Below are 15,057 nucleotides of genomic sequence, written 5' to 3'. Positions count from 1 at the left end.
TAAGTGGGACAACAAATCAGTGTTTCTCTTTCCCTTCCTCCCTCCTCCTCTCTCTCCTTCTTCTCTGTCTCTCTCTCTCAAATCAATAAATAAAAACAAACAAAATCCGTTACATTGCTATCAGTGTTATAAGAATGCAAAAATATGGCACCTTTAATCTGCATTTCTCTAGTGATGTTGAACTTTTTTTTTCCTAATCCCATTTCTGTGCATGTGATTCCTGCCCAAGTCCTTTTCTCATTATCGCAGTAGAGGAAACGCCGTGCACCTGGCTCTGAGTGGACAAGTTCACTTTGATATGTGGTCTGGCTTTTTTGCCAGTAAACTTGTTTATGTGCAAAAGCAAAAACTCATGCAGTTAGGTTTGTAAAGAGCTTTTTCTATTAGAACATTAAGAATCATTTTTCTGTGCAATAAGGATCTGAATCTTGGTGTTTTTCCCTATAGATTAAAAACAAACACACGTTGGCTAATTTTCATTTTACAGAAGTTAAAAATCTATATTTACATGTCAGTCTCGTGATTTCTTTTATTGCATCATGAAATGTTTATTTAAGGTTCTAAAGACTAAAAGGTCTGATACTCCCTAGTTATGGCTTAAAAATAGTTTGAGAGGAAAAAAAATGAACCAGATACATTAGTCCCTTCCAGCCTGTGACTTATATGACAGCACAACTCCTTGTCTGGGTGTGGTGCCTCTGGTTGGCGTTTCGTGTAGCTGGGCGAGTGGCCAAGCTGGCGTCCAGCTAAATGCCAGGACTAGCTAACCCTTAACCCTGGGTTAGCCAGTGCGGTGGACCTGTGTGGGCAACGAGCCACCTCCTCACCGTGGTTTTCCTTTTATTTATTTATTTACTTATTTTTTAATGGTTTTCCTTTCAGCTGCAGCCAGCCCTGTCCTGGGCCTGAAAGAATGCACCAGAGGCTCAGCAGTGTGGTGCCAGAACGTGAAGACGGCAGCCGACTGCGGGGCCGTGAAGCACTGCCTGCAGACCGTCTGGAACAAGCCGACAGTGGTGAGCGCCCTTAATGATGTGCTGCATCCCTTTGTGGCGTCTGTAACCACTGCCATTTGCAAAGCACTTTCTCTTGCCTCATTTTGTGTGCCCCTCACGGTGACCCTGCGAGGGAGGCAGGACCTGTAGGTGCGTGTACCATTGTCACAGAGGGAATGGAGGCTGGAGAGGTTCAGGTTTCCTTCCCCCCAGGTCACCCAGTCTCTTGGTGATGGAGGTGGACGAGGTCCTCCCATGCCCACGCTCTGTGTTCCTTGCTGCCCTCCAGGCTTCTGTGCAGGACCCACCTCTCCACCCAGATAGGGACCAGCAGGTTCACAGCCCCCATTTCCAGAACTGGGCACACGAGGATGGCTTTCGTTCTTGGTCACTCACTCAGAATCGAGATGCTCATAAGCTTTTCAGACCTTTTTGATGTTTTCTTTCTCTGCCTGTCATAGCTTTCTGTTTGGGTCACTGGTTCAGACCCTAGAACTTTAGTAGATATTTAAGACTTTATTTCCAGCTATAATCAAACCTCCTTTTGTCATCCAAACGATGTTAAATATAGCATACTCATGTGGGCTCTTAGCACACATGGGGGAATACTCTCAGATGACAAACCTCATGTGTGTTCTTCACGTGACCCGAACCTTCCCGGGAGGCACTGAGCTTTGCTGGCTGCACCAGCAGCAGGTGCTCTTGGCTCTCTCTGGCATGTACCTTGTGGTGCAGGCCAGGTTTGACTGAGTGGAGTTCAAGTTCTAAAACTCGTCAGTGGCCCGTAGAACTCAGAGAAAAATATTTAACACCGCTCTTGACGAAATATTTTCTGAATTCACTGGAAAACTGCCCTCGTGGCCAGTTACTTTCAGATTTGGTCTCTAATTTGCTTCTGATCTTGTTTTTAATACTGCTTCCACTTTCCAAGTTTAATTGTGTTAGGCGAGGACTTTAGATCCTTCTCTTTTGATGGACAGCGTCGTGAACGATGCCTGGCCCCATGCACATGATTAGCCTGGCTAGGTCCAAAGGTTCCAGTTGGTTTCTCTGAAGGCAGCTAAGTTCACAGGTATTCCCCAATCTCACCCAGACGTGTCAGTTCCTTCTTCCTGGGTCGAAAATACACTGAGTGGCCAGATTATTATGACCACCTGACGTTTGTAGGCAAATTAGCTATAATTTCGCGCTGAAGTTGCTAGAGGGCCAGATCATTATAAACGTCTGAATAGCACAACATACCTAAGTATCGTTGCTGATCAAGTTCATCCTATCATGTTGATGGCGTATCCCAATGGATATGGCTTCTTCCAACAAGACAATGCGCCATGCCACGGTGCTCATATTGTGCAAGAGTGGTTTCAAGAACATGAGGGAGACTTTACCTTGCTTTGGTGGCCCCCAAAATCACCAGATCTCAATCCAATTGAGCGTTTGTGGGACGAAGTTAAAAGAGCCATCAGGCAGCTGGTTCCACAACCATCAAATCTCACAGAACTGGACAGTGCTATTCATCAGGCATGGTGTCAGATTCCGCGCATCACCTTTCCACATCTCGAGGAGTCAATGCCAAGAAGAATCACCACAGTATTAAAGGCAAAAGGTGGCCCAATGAAGTACTGATGGGGTGGTCATAATAATCTGGCCACTCAGTGTAGTTGATATCAAATAGGGAGCTCCCCAAGAACTTTGAGAACCAGCCAGATTTCCCAGAGTCCTGGGCCATGCGAGCCCTGGGTGCCTAGGCTTGTCAGAAGACTTGTCCTGTCCCTAAGCTCTGGAGTGGGGACAGCTTCCACGCAAACGCAGCACTGACCAGGAAGACGAAGGCAGACGGAGTGCAGGTAGCAGCGCCAGGGGGGGTGCGCAGACGCGCAGTGTCTGGCTGGGGCTTGCTTTGCTGCCCGCCCCTGTAACTCTGTGGTGCTGGTACTGGCCCGTGATGTCGCTTTGCCTTCCTGATTTTCTCTGGTTCCTGCTGCTCTGATTTTCACCTTTCTGCGCCTGTTTCCTCACAGAGCTGTTGTGAGTAGTAAGAGGAAATTTGGCTTGTACTGTGCGTACTGAGTAAGGTGCTAAGGGGTAGAGGGTGCGAGAAAAGGGTGTCTGCCTGGTAGAAGCAGTGTTCTGGTCAGCCACACCTAATCCTTCCTCCCTGGCGTCCGAGTGCTTCCTATTTAGGTTGGGAACCAGGCTGTGCCTGTGTCAGATGTGGCCATGGTCACGTCCCTGGGGTTTTCAGCTGTGTGTGGTGCGAGTTACGTCCTACAAATACAGATTTCTCCCTCGTGTTCTTTCCTCTTAGAAATCCCTTCCCTGTGACGTGTGCAAAGATGTCATCACCGCAGCTGACAACATGTTGAAAGAGAATGCCACTGAGGTAAACGCCACACCTGTGTGTGACTGAGTGGTGGGACCCTCAGTGTGTGACTGAGTTGTGGCCACATGATTAGTCGCTTAAAAGCTGTGACTTGGGAGGAGATGGGGGGTAGGGTGGGGGGGTGTGTGTCTAACGAGGAAACAAGGAATGGTCTGGGTCCAGATAGGATATAATTGAGTCCTGTGGGCCATATACTGCTTCTGTCCTAGTTCTTCCGCTCGTGGCGCCCTCCCCTCCCCCCATTTTTGAAAAATGTAAAAACCATCCTTAGCCACAGGCTGCACAAGGACAGGCCGTGGGCCCCAGCTTGCTCCCCGACCCCAGGTGCTCAGCGCCAAGTCCATTGGGATTCTGTGGCACATGCTGTTAACCTTCGGGTCCCTCTGGCTGTCTCTGCTCCCTGTGCCTATGAGACTGCCGTCCGAGGATCTGCTCTTGCCCCATTGACGTGATGAGCCACGGCTCCCACTCAGCCGGCTCCCAGGTCCCGTTCCCTGAGGGTGGCTGCTTTCAGCCCTCACTCTTCTGGGAGCTGTGAGGGCCTCTTGCTCTCGGCCCGTTTGTAGAAAAGTGCATGCTGACCTGCCCCTTGCCTGTGTCCTCCAGCAAGAGATCCTCGTGTACTTGGAGAAGACCTGCGACTGGCTTCCTAAGCCGGACATGTCGGCCTCATGCAAGGAGATGGTGGACACCTACCTCCCAGTCATCCTGGACATGATTAAAGGACAGATGGTACGTGCTGGGGAATAGGTCTTCCTTCAAGGCAGTGCTGGGGTCCAGGGAAGTGCCAGACCAGGAGAGAGGTATTAAAAGGGCAAGTCCATTCATACCTGTGGGCTTTCTCAGCCTCTTGACTACAGTTCTAACATCCAGAATGCCTCTGGCACGGCAGAACACTCTGCCTGTAACTTTCAGGGTTTGGTCGGGTACAGAAATGGGGACTTACAGGATTACTGAAGGGGCTAAACTGGCATACATTTGTAGGTGCTGATTTGATAACTCCTGTGGGATCTTTTGAGCAAGCAATTCATTTCATTTGTGTGATTTTTATCCTAAGGAGTAAGTCAGGGAATTTACTTGTGGGTTCAGCTACAAGGAAGCTCAGTGTTCATTCAATAAGTACCTGCTGTGTGTGAACCATGTGCCAGAGGTTGGGTTTTCAGCAATGAGCAAGGAATTTGGAAAGACCCTAACAAAGAGGAGGGGCTTTAAAAAACTGAGAGGCCACTGTCCCACGGTGGGACCATGTGCAGCAGGAAGTCCCTGGGTTTCAGGAGGGGGGTGCCATGATTATAGGTACCTTTTTCAGCTCCACCCATTGGAGCTGAAAGAGGGGAAGCTGGCAGAACATCAGGCGTCAGATGTGCTGGGGGCAGTACAGATGGACAGATGCATATTATTTAGAGGATGAATGGACTAGACTTGTTTTTGGAGGGGATGTCTTCCAGGTTTCTGGCTTGAACTGCAGGGAGAAAGGTGCTTAGGCCATTGCTGAAATAGAGGTGGAGGTGGAGGGGTTAGAGGTTGAGTCTGAGATGCCTGTGACCTGGGTGTGCATGCGTGAGGCCAGCTAAGAGAAGGAAGGGGGACTGTTTCCTTTTCCTCTGGGGAGAGGGTTTCCAGCCGGACTTCTTTCCCCACCAGAGCCAACCCGAGGAGGTGTGCTCCGCGCTCAGTCTCTGCGAGTCTCTTCAGAAGCACCTGGCGGAGCTCAATCGCCAGAAGCAGCTCGAGTCCAATAAGATCCCAGAACTGGACATGGCGGAGATGGTGGCGCCCTTCATGGCCAACATCCCCCTCCTTCTCTACCCTCAGGGCGGCCCCCGCAGAGAGCCCCAGCCGAAGGTAAGGCAGCGCTCCCTCGGGGCTCCCTTCGGGTTGGATTGGAGTGTGTTTGCTGCTTGAACTAGGGGGCCTGGCAGCAGTCAGCCTGGAAATGGTTGTCCCATGCAGTTGCTGAAGAACCTGGATGTTTACATTAAGCTAAATTAAAAAAATGGGGTTTTTAAATATGCAAACATTTCCCCCCTTCCTGATTAAGTTTTACTAAAATCAGTGCCCATTTGATTTTAAAACTGTCAACAATTTTAGAGCCTGTGAAAACACATTATTCACTGCTCAGGGAGTCACATCCAGTGCTGAGGGAGCGAGCGCGGGAGGCACTTTTCCTAGGAATTTGAATCCCCTTAGTGACTATAGGAGCCCACAGTGTTGACGGCCTCCCCTCCCCGTCTCTGTAGGCTGGTGGGGATGTTTGCCAGGACTGCGTCCAGATGGTGACCGACATCCAGAATTCCGTAAGGACCAACTCCACCTTTGTGCAGGCCTTGGTGGAACATACCCGGGAGAAGTGTGACCTCTTGGGGCCTGGCATGGCCGACATGGTGAGTCTTGTCTCTTTGTGGGCTCTGGGGACGGGAGTGGGCGGACCGCGAGAACTTCACTTCCTGGGGCACCATGTGAAGTTCCATCCTAGGAGCTCTGAGGACAAGATGTTCAGACAAGTCCCGTTTCCTTTATCTAGAAAGCAGCTGGAACAGGTGGTAGGCACTTACATACTGTGTTGGGTAATTGCCTTTGTATATGTAACAAAATTCGTGGGACAGTCTAGGGCAGCGGTTCTCAACCTGTGGTCGCAACCCCTTTGGCGGTCGAACGACCCTTTCACAGGGGTCGTCTAAGACCATCCTGCATATCAGATATTTACATTACGATTCATAACAGTAACAACATTACAGTTATGAAGTAGCAACGAAAATAATTTTATGGTTGGGTCACAACATGAGGAACTGTATCTAAAGGGCCAGAAGCTTGAGAACCACTGGTCTAGGGGAAGGAGACTACTTTGGTGAAGATTTCTTTTTCTCCCAGAATCGCGTATGTAAGAAAACACTGGAACCCCTTACAGCCTGTTTCTGACAGCCTGGCTGTGCGTGGAATAACCCTAAGTGTGCTCCCCGCAGCCAGCAGGTTGCCGTCCATGGGAAGCCCCCCGGCTGGCTTGTAGGAGGTTCACCGGGTGCCTTCCTTACCTGTGAATGTGAGCCCTGTGAGCTCAGAAACTCATTAGCCCCTTAGGGGGCTTTATTTCTTAGACCCTGTTCACATTAACCACACTCAAGCGATTGGTGTGTAAAACCAAAATGCCAGGTTAGTACCTGGCAAGCAAAAAGCCTCTGCTGGACCGGATGCAGGGGCTGGTTGTCATGACAACGTGGGTCTGGGTCCAGGGCAGCCTTTCTGGATGGCCGTGGCTGGCTCTGGAGGTGAGGCTCCTCTCTGATGACTTGCTCTCTTGTAAGCCTGGGAGTCGTAGCCTCATTGCAGTATCTTTGCATATGGGTTTCTCAGTAGGGAGGGCTGTCTTATCATTCACTCGCTTTTCTCCCTGTGGAGGCTCTCCAGTTAGAACCTAGTCTCCGAGAGCTATTCTCTGAGGCCTAGATGTGTATAAAAATAGGCAAGTTGAAAATCATCGTAACTTGATTCTGCTGGATTTCAACTTTATAATTCTGTCCAAGAACGTGTGGAAGGATTTGAAAAATAATCTCTGGTTCCCAGCACTCAGAAGTTGCTACTCTGTGATTTTGGGGCAAGTTTGGGGCAAAAAGGAGACTGGAGGACCTTCTCTCCAAGGGCCTTTTTCAAAGTACCTTTTGCACACCTTGTCCTGTTAGGTAGAGAAGAAACACGTTGCCACTTTCATCTTAAAACTTTCCCAGGGCAGACAGACATTTACAAGACTCTACTTTGGGGTTGGAAATGCTGATTTTTGGTGTGTTGTCGCGGTAATTTCACTAACAGTGTGTTTCTTTGTCCCCAGTGCAAGAACTATGTCGACCAGTACTCTGACATTGTTATCCAGATGATGATGCACATGGTAGGTGGCAGCGGACGTTCCTCCTTAGCATTTTTCTTTACCTCAAACTTTGTGATTTCCAGGGATTTTGAAAAGTGTATAGTGTAGTTTCCTTTGTTTACTTCTGAGTACTAAGTTGGGCTAAAATGAGCCCTTGGTGACTAGCTGACTCTCCACCTGCAGCTCACTATCTCCCTTTTACCTTCCTGGCTTGACCACCCTCACCACTGCCCTGGGGCCTTCCTCACCTTGTGAATGTTCATGTGCTGTGCCTATGTGAGCTGCCCATCAGATTTCTAGCATTTGGCTTTCACCCTTGGCCTCCTGGGCATGGTCTGCTCTGTAGCTAGGCCAGGCCTGAGAACCGCTGTGTTGCTGCCTCTTAGAGCTGGTCCCACACTCTGCAGCAGTGTTAGCTCTCACACTTGCCTCTGATGTATCCAGGTGGTAGGGGCATCCCTTCATGATTAGAGATCAGAATTATCATCAGCTAGCCAGCTTCATGCAGAAAACTGGCACAGAGCAGGGTGGTCTGAAGCATCATTCCTTTGGGAACTTGCTCTGGCCTCCTGAGACCTAACCTGGAGGGATGGAGGGGTGGGTTGTACTTTTTCCTTTCTGTCATGCTTGCTTCTGATTAGTTGAAATTGGCCTGTAGTTCTTTTTATTTATTTATTTATTTATTTATTTTTGATTTTTTACAGAGAGGCAGGGAGAGGGCTAGAGTCAGAAACATTGATGAGAGAGAAACATCGATCAGCTGCCTCCTGCACACTCCCCACTGGGTATGTGCCCGCAACCAAGGCACATGCCCATGACCGGAATCGAACCTGGGACCCTTGAGTCCGCAGGCCAATGCTCTGTGCATTGAGCCAAACCGATTAGGGCTGGCCTGTAGTTCTTGGGTTTATTCTCTAACCAGGGGCTGTTTGGTAGTTTTATTGGAACATAGCAATGCCCATTTTGCGCTACAACAGCAGAGTTGAGTAGTTGATACCCTAATGCTCGCAAAACCGAAAAGATTTACTCTCTGATCCTGTTCCTAACCACTCAGTCTCCATCCAGTCACAATAGAGGTTATTTGGGATTATTACTCATACCACACCTTGTTCTACTGCAGCTTACAAAGACAGCAGCGAGAGTAGAAAAATGTAAGCCTTCGGTGTGACTTGATTTGATTAGTGCTTCCTCAGAGCTAACTAAAAACTGTTTCTCATTGTAAAGATTATACTGCATATACATTCTTTGAAAATATGGATAATACTTCCCAAATTGAAAATCATTTGAGGTTTAAGAAAACATCAGTGGGGTCATATTTTATATTCCACAAATTTTGTAGTTTGCATTTTTAATCTAAAATTATATTGGTCATTAAATATTTTGTACAAATGATTTTTAAGTGGCTGCATAATATTTCACTGTGCAACTAAAGGTAATTTATATACCCAGTCCCCCGTGGCTGGGGGTTTGGGTTGTTTGCAGGTTTGCCCTGGGGATAAAAGGCATGATGAGCAGCCAAAGCCCTGCTTTTCCAAGTTTAGGTCATTAAAACGGATACTGCTCACCCAGAGTGCCAGGCTGTTGATAGAGTGTCAGACCAGCCTCCCAGTCTGGCCTTTGGGTAGGTTGCTGGGAGACCTGGGCCGTGGAGAGTGTGGCTCGAGTCCCTAACCCCTCCAGGTGTATTTTATAACACACTCCCCTAATTCGGGCGGCCCTGTGTCTTGTTTCATTTTGCTGCTCATCACCAACCTGAGGGGAGGGCCCTGCAGGTGTGGTAGGGTTAGGCTTCTGGGGATGAGAGCTCTTCATAATGTGGCATTTTCTGGGGACCTGCTGCCCGGTGTTATGAACATGATTTGTTGTGTCGGGGACATGGGGACGGTGCACACACAGCTGGAGGTGTGATCCGTCCAGTAAGGAGGGCCAGAGTAGTTGGGAGGGCCCAGTGTGCACTCAGTAGTAGGAACAAGGTAGGTGGCTGACTTGTGACTGAAGGATGATTCCCCTAAACTTCTGGTGATATCCTAAACCTCATGAACTGCCTGATCATTGTTTTAATTTTTCTTAACTGTTGTGTCCTTTCCTTTCTCTTATTTTATCTCCGATTTCCTGTTTTTTTATTCAACAGCAGGATCAGGTATGTGATGGGGATTTGCTTGGAGTAGTGGTCGGCTGCTGCTTGTAGCTCTTTTGCTCATCTTTTTTGTATGCATGATCCCCTCTGGCAGATCCAAGGAAGACTGGAAGGCAGGGTCCCTCTCTGGGTGTATAGGCTGGCAGGGAGCTTCTGCATCTCTTCCCTGGAGCTCAGCACTTGAGGTGGCGGGGGTTCCATCTCCCCTTCAGGGGGCCAGGAAATGAAGCCAGCAGAGCCACGCACCCTGCGCCAAGTCAGTGCCCAGTGGGCCAGATGCCAGGCCACCGGTGTGATGGTGGGTGGTCCCCAAGATGCTGCAGCTTCCTGCACTGTAGGCCGGACTTTGGTGGGGCCTTGTTTCTGTCATGGCTTGAGAGCATAGCATGTCCTACTCCTGTGTTCCATGCCCCGAAAATGCTGCTCCCGCATGAACACATCAGTTGCAAATAGTGAGCAGACTGTTCCCCTGTCTGCTGGATCCAGAGCATGGAGACAGTCTCTTGGTTGCGGCTTCTGCCCGTCTGGGTGATGAGGTCCTGCAGATCCAAGAGCCACAGCAGACGGCCTGTGAGCTATGCCGCGTGGCATGAAGTGGGGGCGCTGAGCTGTCAGACCAGACTTAGCGGAGCCAGGTGCCTTTTGGGGGCTGTACTGAGCATTGCCTCCTTTTGAGCACTGGAACTGAAATTTTTCAAAGGTTTTTTGAAGTCTAGTGGGATATTTGGCTGAAATATCTGAATTTTCACATAGGCTGCCTCGTGGAACAAAGCTAATCTGAGACAAAGCAGCCCACCCGAATCTTTGATTTTTTTCTCTTCTTTTAAAAAAATACATATTTTTATTGATTTCAGAGAAGGGAGAGGGAGAGAGAGACAGACAAATCAATGATGGGAATCATTGATCAGCTGCCTCCTGCATGCCCCGCACTGGAGATTGTGCCTGCAAACCAGACATGTGCCCTGACCAGGAATCGAACTGTGACCTCCTGGTTCATAGGTCAACGCTCAACCACTGCACGACACCAACTGGGCTTTTTGTCTTTTTTTTCTAAAAAGTTTGCTTTATCTTTGGCCACATTGTTTTTTCCTCCTGTTTATTAAAATATATTACTGATTTCAGAGAGGAAGGGAGAGGGGGAGAGAGAGAGAGAGAGAAAGAGAAAGAATCACTGATTGGCTGCCTCCTGCACGCCCCGCACTGGGGATGGAGCCCGAAATCTGGGCATGTGCCCTGACTGGGAATTGAACCGTGACCTCCTGGTTCATAGGTTGACACTCACCAATGAGCCACGCCGGCCGGGCTTTTCCCCCATTCTTAAAGTGTGCCACAGACAGGATACTTCAAATATACTTTTAAACTCCCCCACCCTTAATTTATTCTGGAGCCTTCTTGGTATTTAAACTAGATGAACCCTAGCCATGATCTAGCTCTCTTCACTTCCCAGGTCTCACTTTCAGCAAACCTGGTCCGCTGGTTTGGTGGTGGGAGGCAAATGCCACCAGGCCCAGAGCTAGTCACTGGTGGCATTTGGTTTACAAAGTATACAGACTGTGTATACTTTGCTTGCTCTTGGCCATCGTACAGTGAAATGGTCAAGATGTCCAAACTGTCTAATTCTCTGTGACTTGGTGTCTGGTTGGGAAAAGGGATCAATCTGGTGACTTGAAGGATTCATTAATTTGGGGGACTGGGTTTTCGTTGAACTGTGTTTGTGTAATTGTGAACATAGGATGTGGTTTTCTGAAAAGCTAACATTTCCCCTTAATGCGTCATTGTAAGTGGTCCTGCATTGAATGACCTGGTGTGGTTTTATTTCTAAAACATTTGGCTTTCTGTTAGTTTATGAGCATTATAGTTCCTCCTCCAGAAAGTACGTGGAGCTTCCCACTGAGCTCGAGGGAATAGCAGGCTCTAGAGCAGACCAGTGTCCTTGGGAATGACTGACCACCGTTAACCTCAGGGGTGGGAGTCTTGCTTCCCTGGTGCAGCAGGGACGGCGGTCTGTCTGACCCCCCAGAGCTTTGTGTGCCCCCTCCCCTATGGGAAACGGGTCCATCTGCATTTGCACGAGCTCCTTTGGATTCAATATGGAATTTTTACAGTATCAGCCCTTGACATTGGGACCAGGGTGCTCCTTTGGCACCCTGACCTTTGAGCATAGAGCGTGGGACTCGGGCGGTGGGTGCAGGCCTGTGTCTGACTGCCTTTTCTGTGCTCTCTCTAGCAACCCAAGGACATTTGTGCAATGGTCGGGTTCTGTGAGCAGGAGGTGCCCATGCAGCCTCTGCTCCCTGCCAAAGTGGTCTCGGAGGACGTCATCCCTGCCCTGGAACTGGTGGAGCCCATTAAGGTACCTGTGTCATTGTTTTGTACCGGCCAACGCCGTGTTGAGTGCATTTATTGCCTTGGTTATCAACCCCAGCGCTCATGGGATTGAGTCTACATTTTAGCACGTCATTCAGATCATTTTTCAGTGCCTGGCTCCAACCTGACCTCTTCGGATGTGCTCTCTGTGGCCTCCCTCCATGGTAGCCATAGTACAGACTTGCTGTTCCCAGCCCCCAAAGCCTCTCTGGGTGCTCTCTGCACACACGGGCATCTGCTTTGTTTCACTTGGTGACGAGCCTCCTTTTTTCCATAATCAGTTTATATTCAGCACTTCTTATGGGTCAGGGAGTGTTTGAGGGATGGAGGCCTACATCAGCCCACCTACAGTGATGAACAAAACTGTCCTTGTGTGCATGGGGCCTGCAGTCTAGTTCTTAACCAGTTAACTGCCACGCGTCCAAACGGAACCCATCCCCACATACCACGGTATTTTGAATTTAATTAAAAAAAATCAATTTGCATGAATATTATAAAAATAAATATATTACAATTCGGGTGTTCTTGAATATTTTCAGCTGAAAATTCTCACGAAAAATGATTTTAAAGTTGGTCAGGGCTGCCACTTAGGGCAAAAATTTTTTTGGATAGACGCACGAGGCCTGTGGGGAAGGTCTGTCGCTTGGGGGCCCAGCCAGGTACCTTACCACGTGGCACACGCACGCACTTCTTGTTCCAGAGCTTCCCACGTCACTCTCCTTTGACTGTGTTGCCTCCCTCTCCTGTCCTCCCTTAGCAGGTGCAGCATGTGGTCCACAGGAAGGGTTAAGGCAGTGGTTCTCAACCTTGTGGCCCTTTAAATACAGTTCCTCATGTTGTGACCCAACCATAAAATTATTTCCGTTGCTACTTCATAACTGTAATGTTGCTACTGTTATGAATCGTAATGTAAATATCTGATGTGCAGGATGGTCTTAGGCGACCCCTGTGAAAGGGTCGTTCGACCGCCAAAGGGGTCGCGACCCACAGGTTGAGAACCGCTGGGTTAAGGTGTCAGGTAGAGTCAGGGAAACACTGCTGCCTACCCCTTGTCCCCCGTGGAGATGCTCATAGGCCTTTGCCCACCTGGATGACAGAATTAATGGCCTGTAATCTAGTCACATGACTTAAACAAAATTAAAATTAAAAAAAATTCAGGCTTTGCCTGGTGAAGCTCCGTTGGTTAAGTGTTGTCCGTGTACCAAAGGGTTGCAGGTCTGATTCCCGGTCAGGGCACATACCCTGGTTGCAAGTTCGATCCCCAGTTGGGGCATGTGTGGGAGACAGTGGATCAATGTTTCCCCCCTCCCACCCCCCCTCCCTCTAAGCATGTTCCTGGATAAGGATTTTTAAAAAATCTTTATTGTTGGGGTAAGGATTTAAAAAGAAAATTCCGGTGCTCAGTAGAGAGTGGCTGGTGACCGCTGTATTTGACAGCAGGGATGGGGAATGTTTCTGTTGTCACAGAAAGTCCTAGTCAGCAGTGTTGCTTCATTCAAGGCAGGCTCTTGTAAAGCAGTTTCAGGTGTTAATGAGACTTGAAACTCAAGAGCAGACCTGAAATGGGTTTAAAACTGGCTTCTAAATAGTGTTCTTGCGCCCCCGCCCACTCCCCAGGATGAACGCTGACTGATGAAATAATTGTAACCAAACACAGCATCACATGGACAGCTCTTTGGGGTGGGTGGATGGTTCAGTGCTTTCACTGAAGTATGGATTCCTGAACATTTTAACTGAAGTGTAAATTCCTGGTTGGGGGTAGGGGAGTGGCGGGAGGAGGTGGTGGTGAAGGATTTGGCGAAAGGAATGGGACTCCTGCCTCACAGAAATAAGAGGGACTGGAACTGAGACCCTGGGAGGAAGCACTTCCTTGGATTTAGTAGGAAGTGGGCCTTTGCGATGTTAACCTATCCTTGCCTCTGAGTCCCTTCTCCTTCAGAGGAACATGCTCCAGGACCAAGGGCTGAGGTGAGGGTCTCAGCATTCACATGTTCTCTGACCCTCCACAGAAGGGCCTGGTGCAGGCGAAGGATGATGTTTTCTGCGAGATGTGTGAATACGTGGTGAAGGAGGTGGTCAAGATGATCGACAGCAACAAGACTGAGGTACGTGGGTTTCCGAAATGCTGCCCTCCTGGCAGCGGGAGGCGCTCTCCTGGGTTCCTGGAGCTGGGATGGCCCAGTGGGAGAACCCAGCAGAATAGGTGGGCTTGGTTCTTGCTGGTCTGGGCACCAGCCTGGGAATCTGTCACCACTTCCCACCCGTGGATCCCTCTGGGCTGCGGCTGGAGGAGGCCCCTTTGCCCTGCTTGTAGCTCTTGTCTTTTGCAGGAGGAAACGGCATCTTGCTGTTGACTGGTTTCCTAGTCATGTTAGTATTTTCAGAATCTCTCACACCCCTACCCAGCCTCCCATCTTCCCACGTGATCCTCTTGTGTTTCAGGAAGAAATAATTCATGCTTTCGATAAAGTGTGCTCAAAACTGCCCAAGTCCTTGTCTGAAGAGTGCCAAGAGGTGGTGGACACTTACGGCCGCTCCATCCTGTCGATCCTCCTGCAGGAGGCGAGCCCTGAGCTGGTGTGCAGCATGCTCCAGCTCTGCACCAAGCAGAGGCTGCCTGCACTGACCGGTGAGCCCAGTGGGAGTGAGGCTGGCTGTCCCCTTAGGGGTTTGGGGGGGCCCTGCCGGCCCTGAGCCTGTGCTCTCTCGCATAGCACACGTGACTCAGCAGAATGATGGTGCCTTCTGCGAGGTGTGCAAAAAGCTGGTTGGCTATTTGGACAACAACCTGGAGAAAAACAGCACAAAGGAGGAGATCCTGGCTGCTCTTGAGAAAGGCTGCAGCTTCCTGCCTGACCCATACAAGAACCAGGTATGCCCTGGCTGCTCTGCCCAAGTCCGACCTGCCTGGGCCATGCAGAGGCTGGGCTGTTCCCTGACTGTGCCCTTGACTGAAGTTTTGAAGCCATTTCTGCCTGGATGCACGGAGCCCAGTGACCTTTCCTCAGAGGCAATCTGTTGGCTCAAAGGGAGCCACTGGGGGAAAATAACACAAGCAAATGAGGCCGAGTGTGGGTGGGGCTCTGGGGAGGAGGCCCTGGGGCCACTGGGCTGGAAATCTTGGGGAAGAGCATGTCCAGCTCCCACTCTTCTGGGCACACCTTGACCTGGACCCGTGTCCCTGCTTGCTTCTCAGTGTGATCAGTTTGTGACCGAGTACGAGCCCATGCTGATAGAAATCCTGGTGGAGGTGATGGAGCCGTCCTACGTGTGCTCGGTGAGCTCTGAGCGCGGGTTCGTGGGCACGCAACCTGGGGTG

At 49.7% G+C, this 15,057-nt stretch overlaps 1 protein-coding gene across 1 annotated transcript in view; it reads left to right on the top strand.

Moving 5' to 3' along the window:
• The window catches only part of PSAP (prosaposin), a 32,967-nt gene that overhangs the window by 15,493 nt on the left and 2,417 nt on the right, over positions 1 to 15,057 (top strand). Inside the window, exons 2-12 of the mRNA XM_070432924.1 lie at positions 883 to 1,016; positions 3,301 to 3,375; positions 3,982 to 4,107; positions 5,020 to 5,220; positions 5,616 to 5,759; positions 7,199 to 7,255; positions 11,599 to 11,724; positions 13,748 to 13,843; positions 14,181 to 14,367; positions 14,453 to 14,610; positions 14,935 to 15,015. Of these exons, the coding sequence (XP_070289025.1) occupies positions 883 to 1,016; positions 3,301 to 3,375; positions 3,982 to 4,107; positions 5,020 to 5,220; positions 5,616 to 5,759; positions 7,199 to 7,255; positions 11,599 to 11,724; positions 13,748 to 13,843; positions 14,181 to 14,367; positions 14,453 to 14,610; positions 14,935 to 15,015 (1,385 nt within the window). The remainder of the gene's footprint in view (positions 1 to 882; positions 1,017 to 3,300; positions 3,376 to 3,981; positions 4,108 to 5,019; positions 5,221 to 5,615; positions 5,760 to 7,198; positions 7,256 to 11,598; positions 11,725 to 13,747; positions 13,844 to 14,180; positions 14,368 to 14,452; positions 14,611 to 14,934; positions 15,016 to 15,057) is intronic.

Source organism: Myotis yumanensis, unplaced genomic scaffold (assembly GCF_028538775.1).
Source record: "Myotis yumanensis isolate MYYU_CA2020_CCGP unplaced genomic scaffold, mMyoYum1.0.hap1 SCAF_13, whole genome shotgun sequence".
Lineage (NCBI taxonomy): Eukaryota > Metazoa > Chordata > Mammalia > Chiroptera > Vespertilionidae > Myotis > Myotis yumanensis.
The sequence above is the reverse complement of the archived record's forward strand: the minus strand, read 5'-3'. Positions and strand labels throughout refer to the sequence as shown.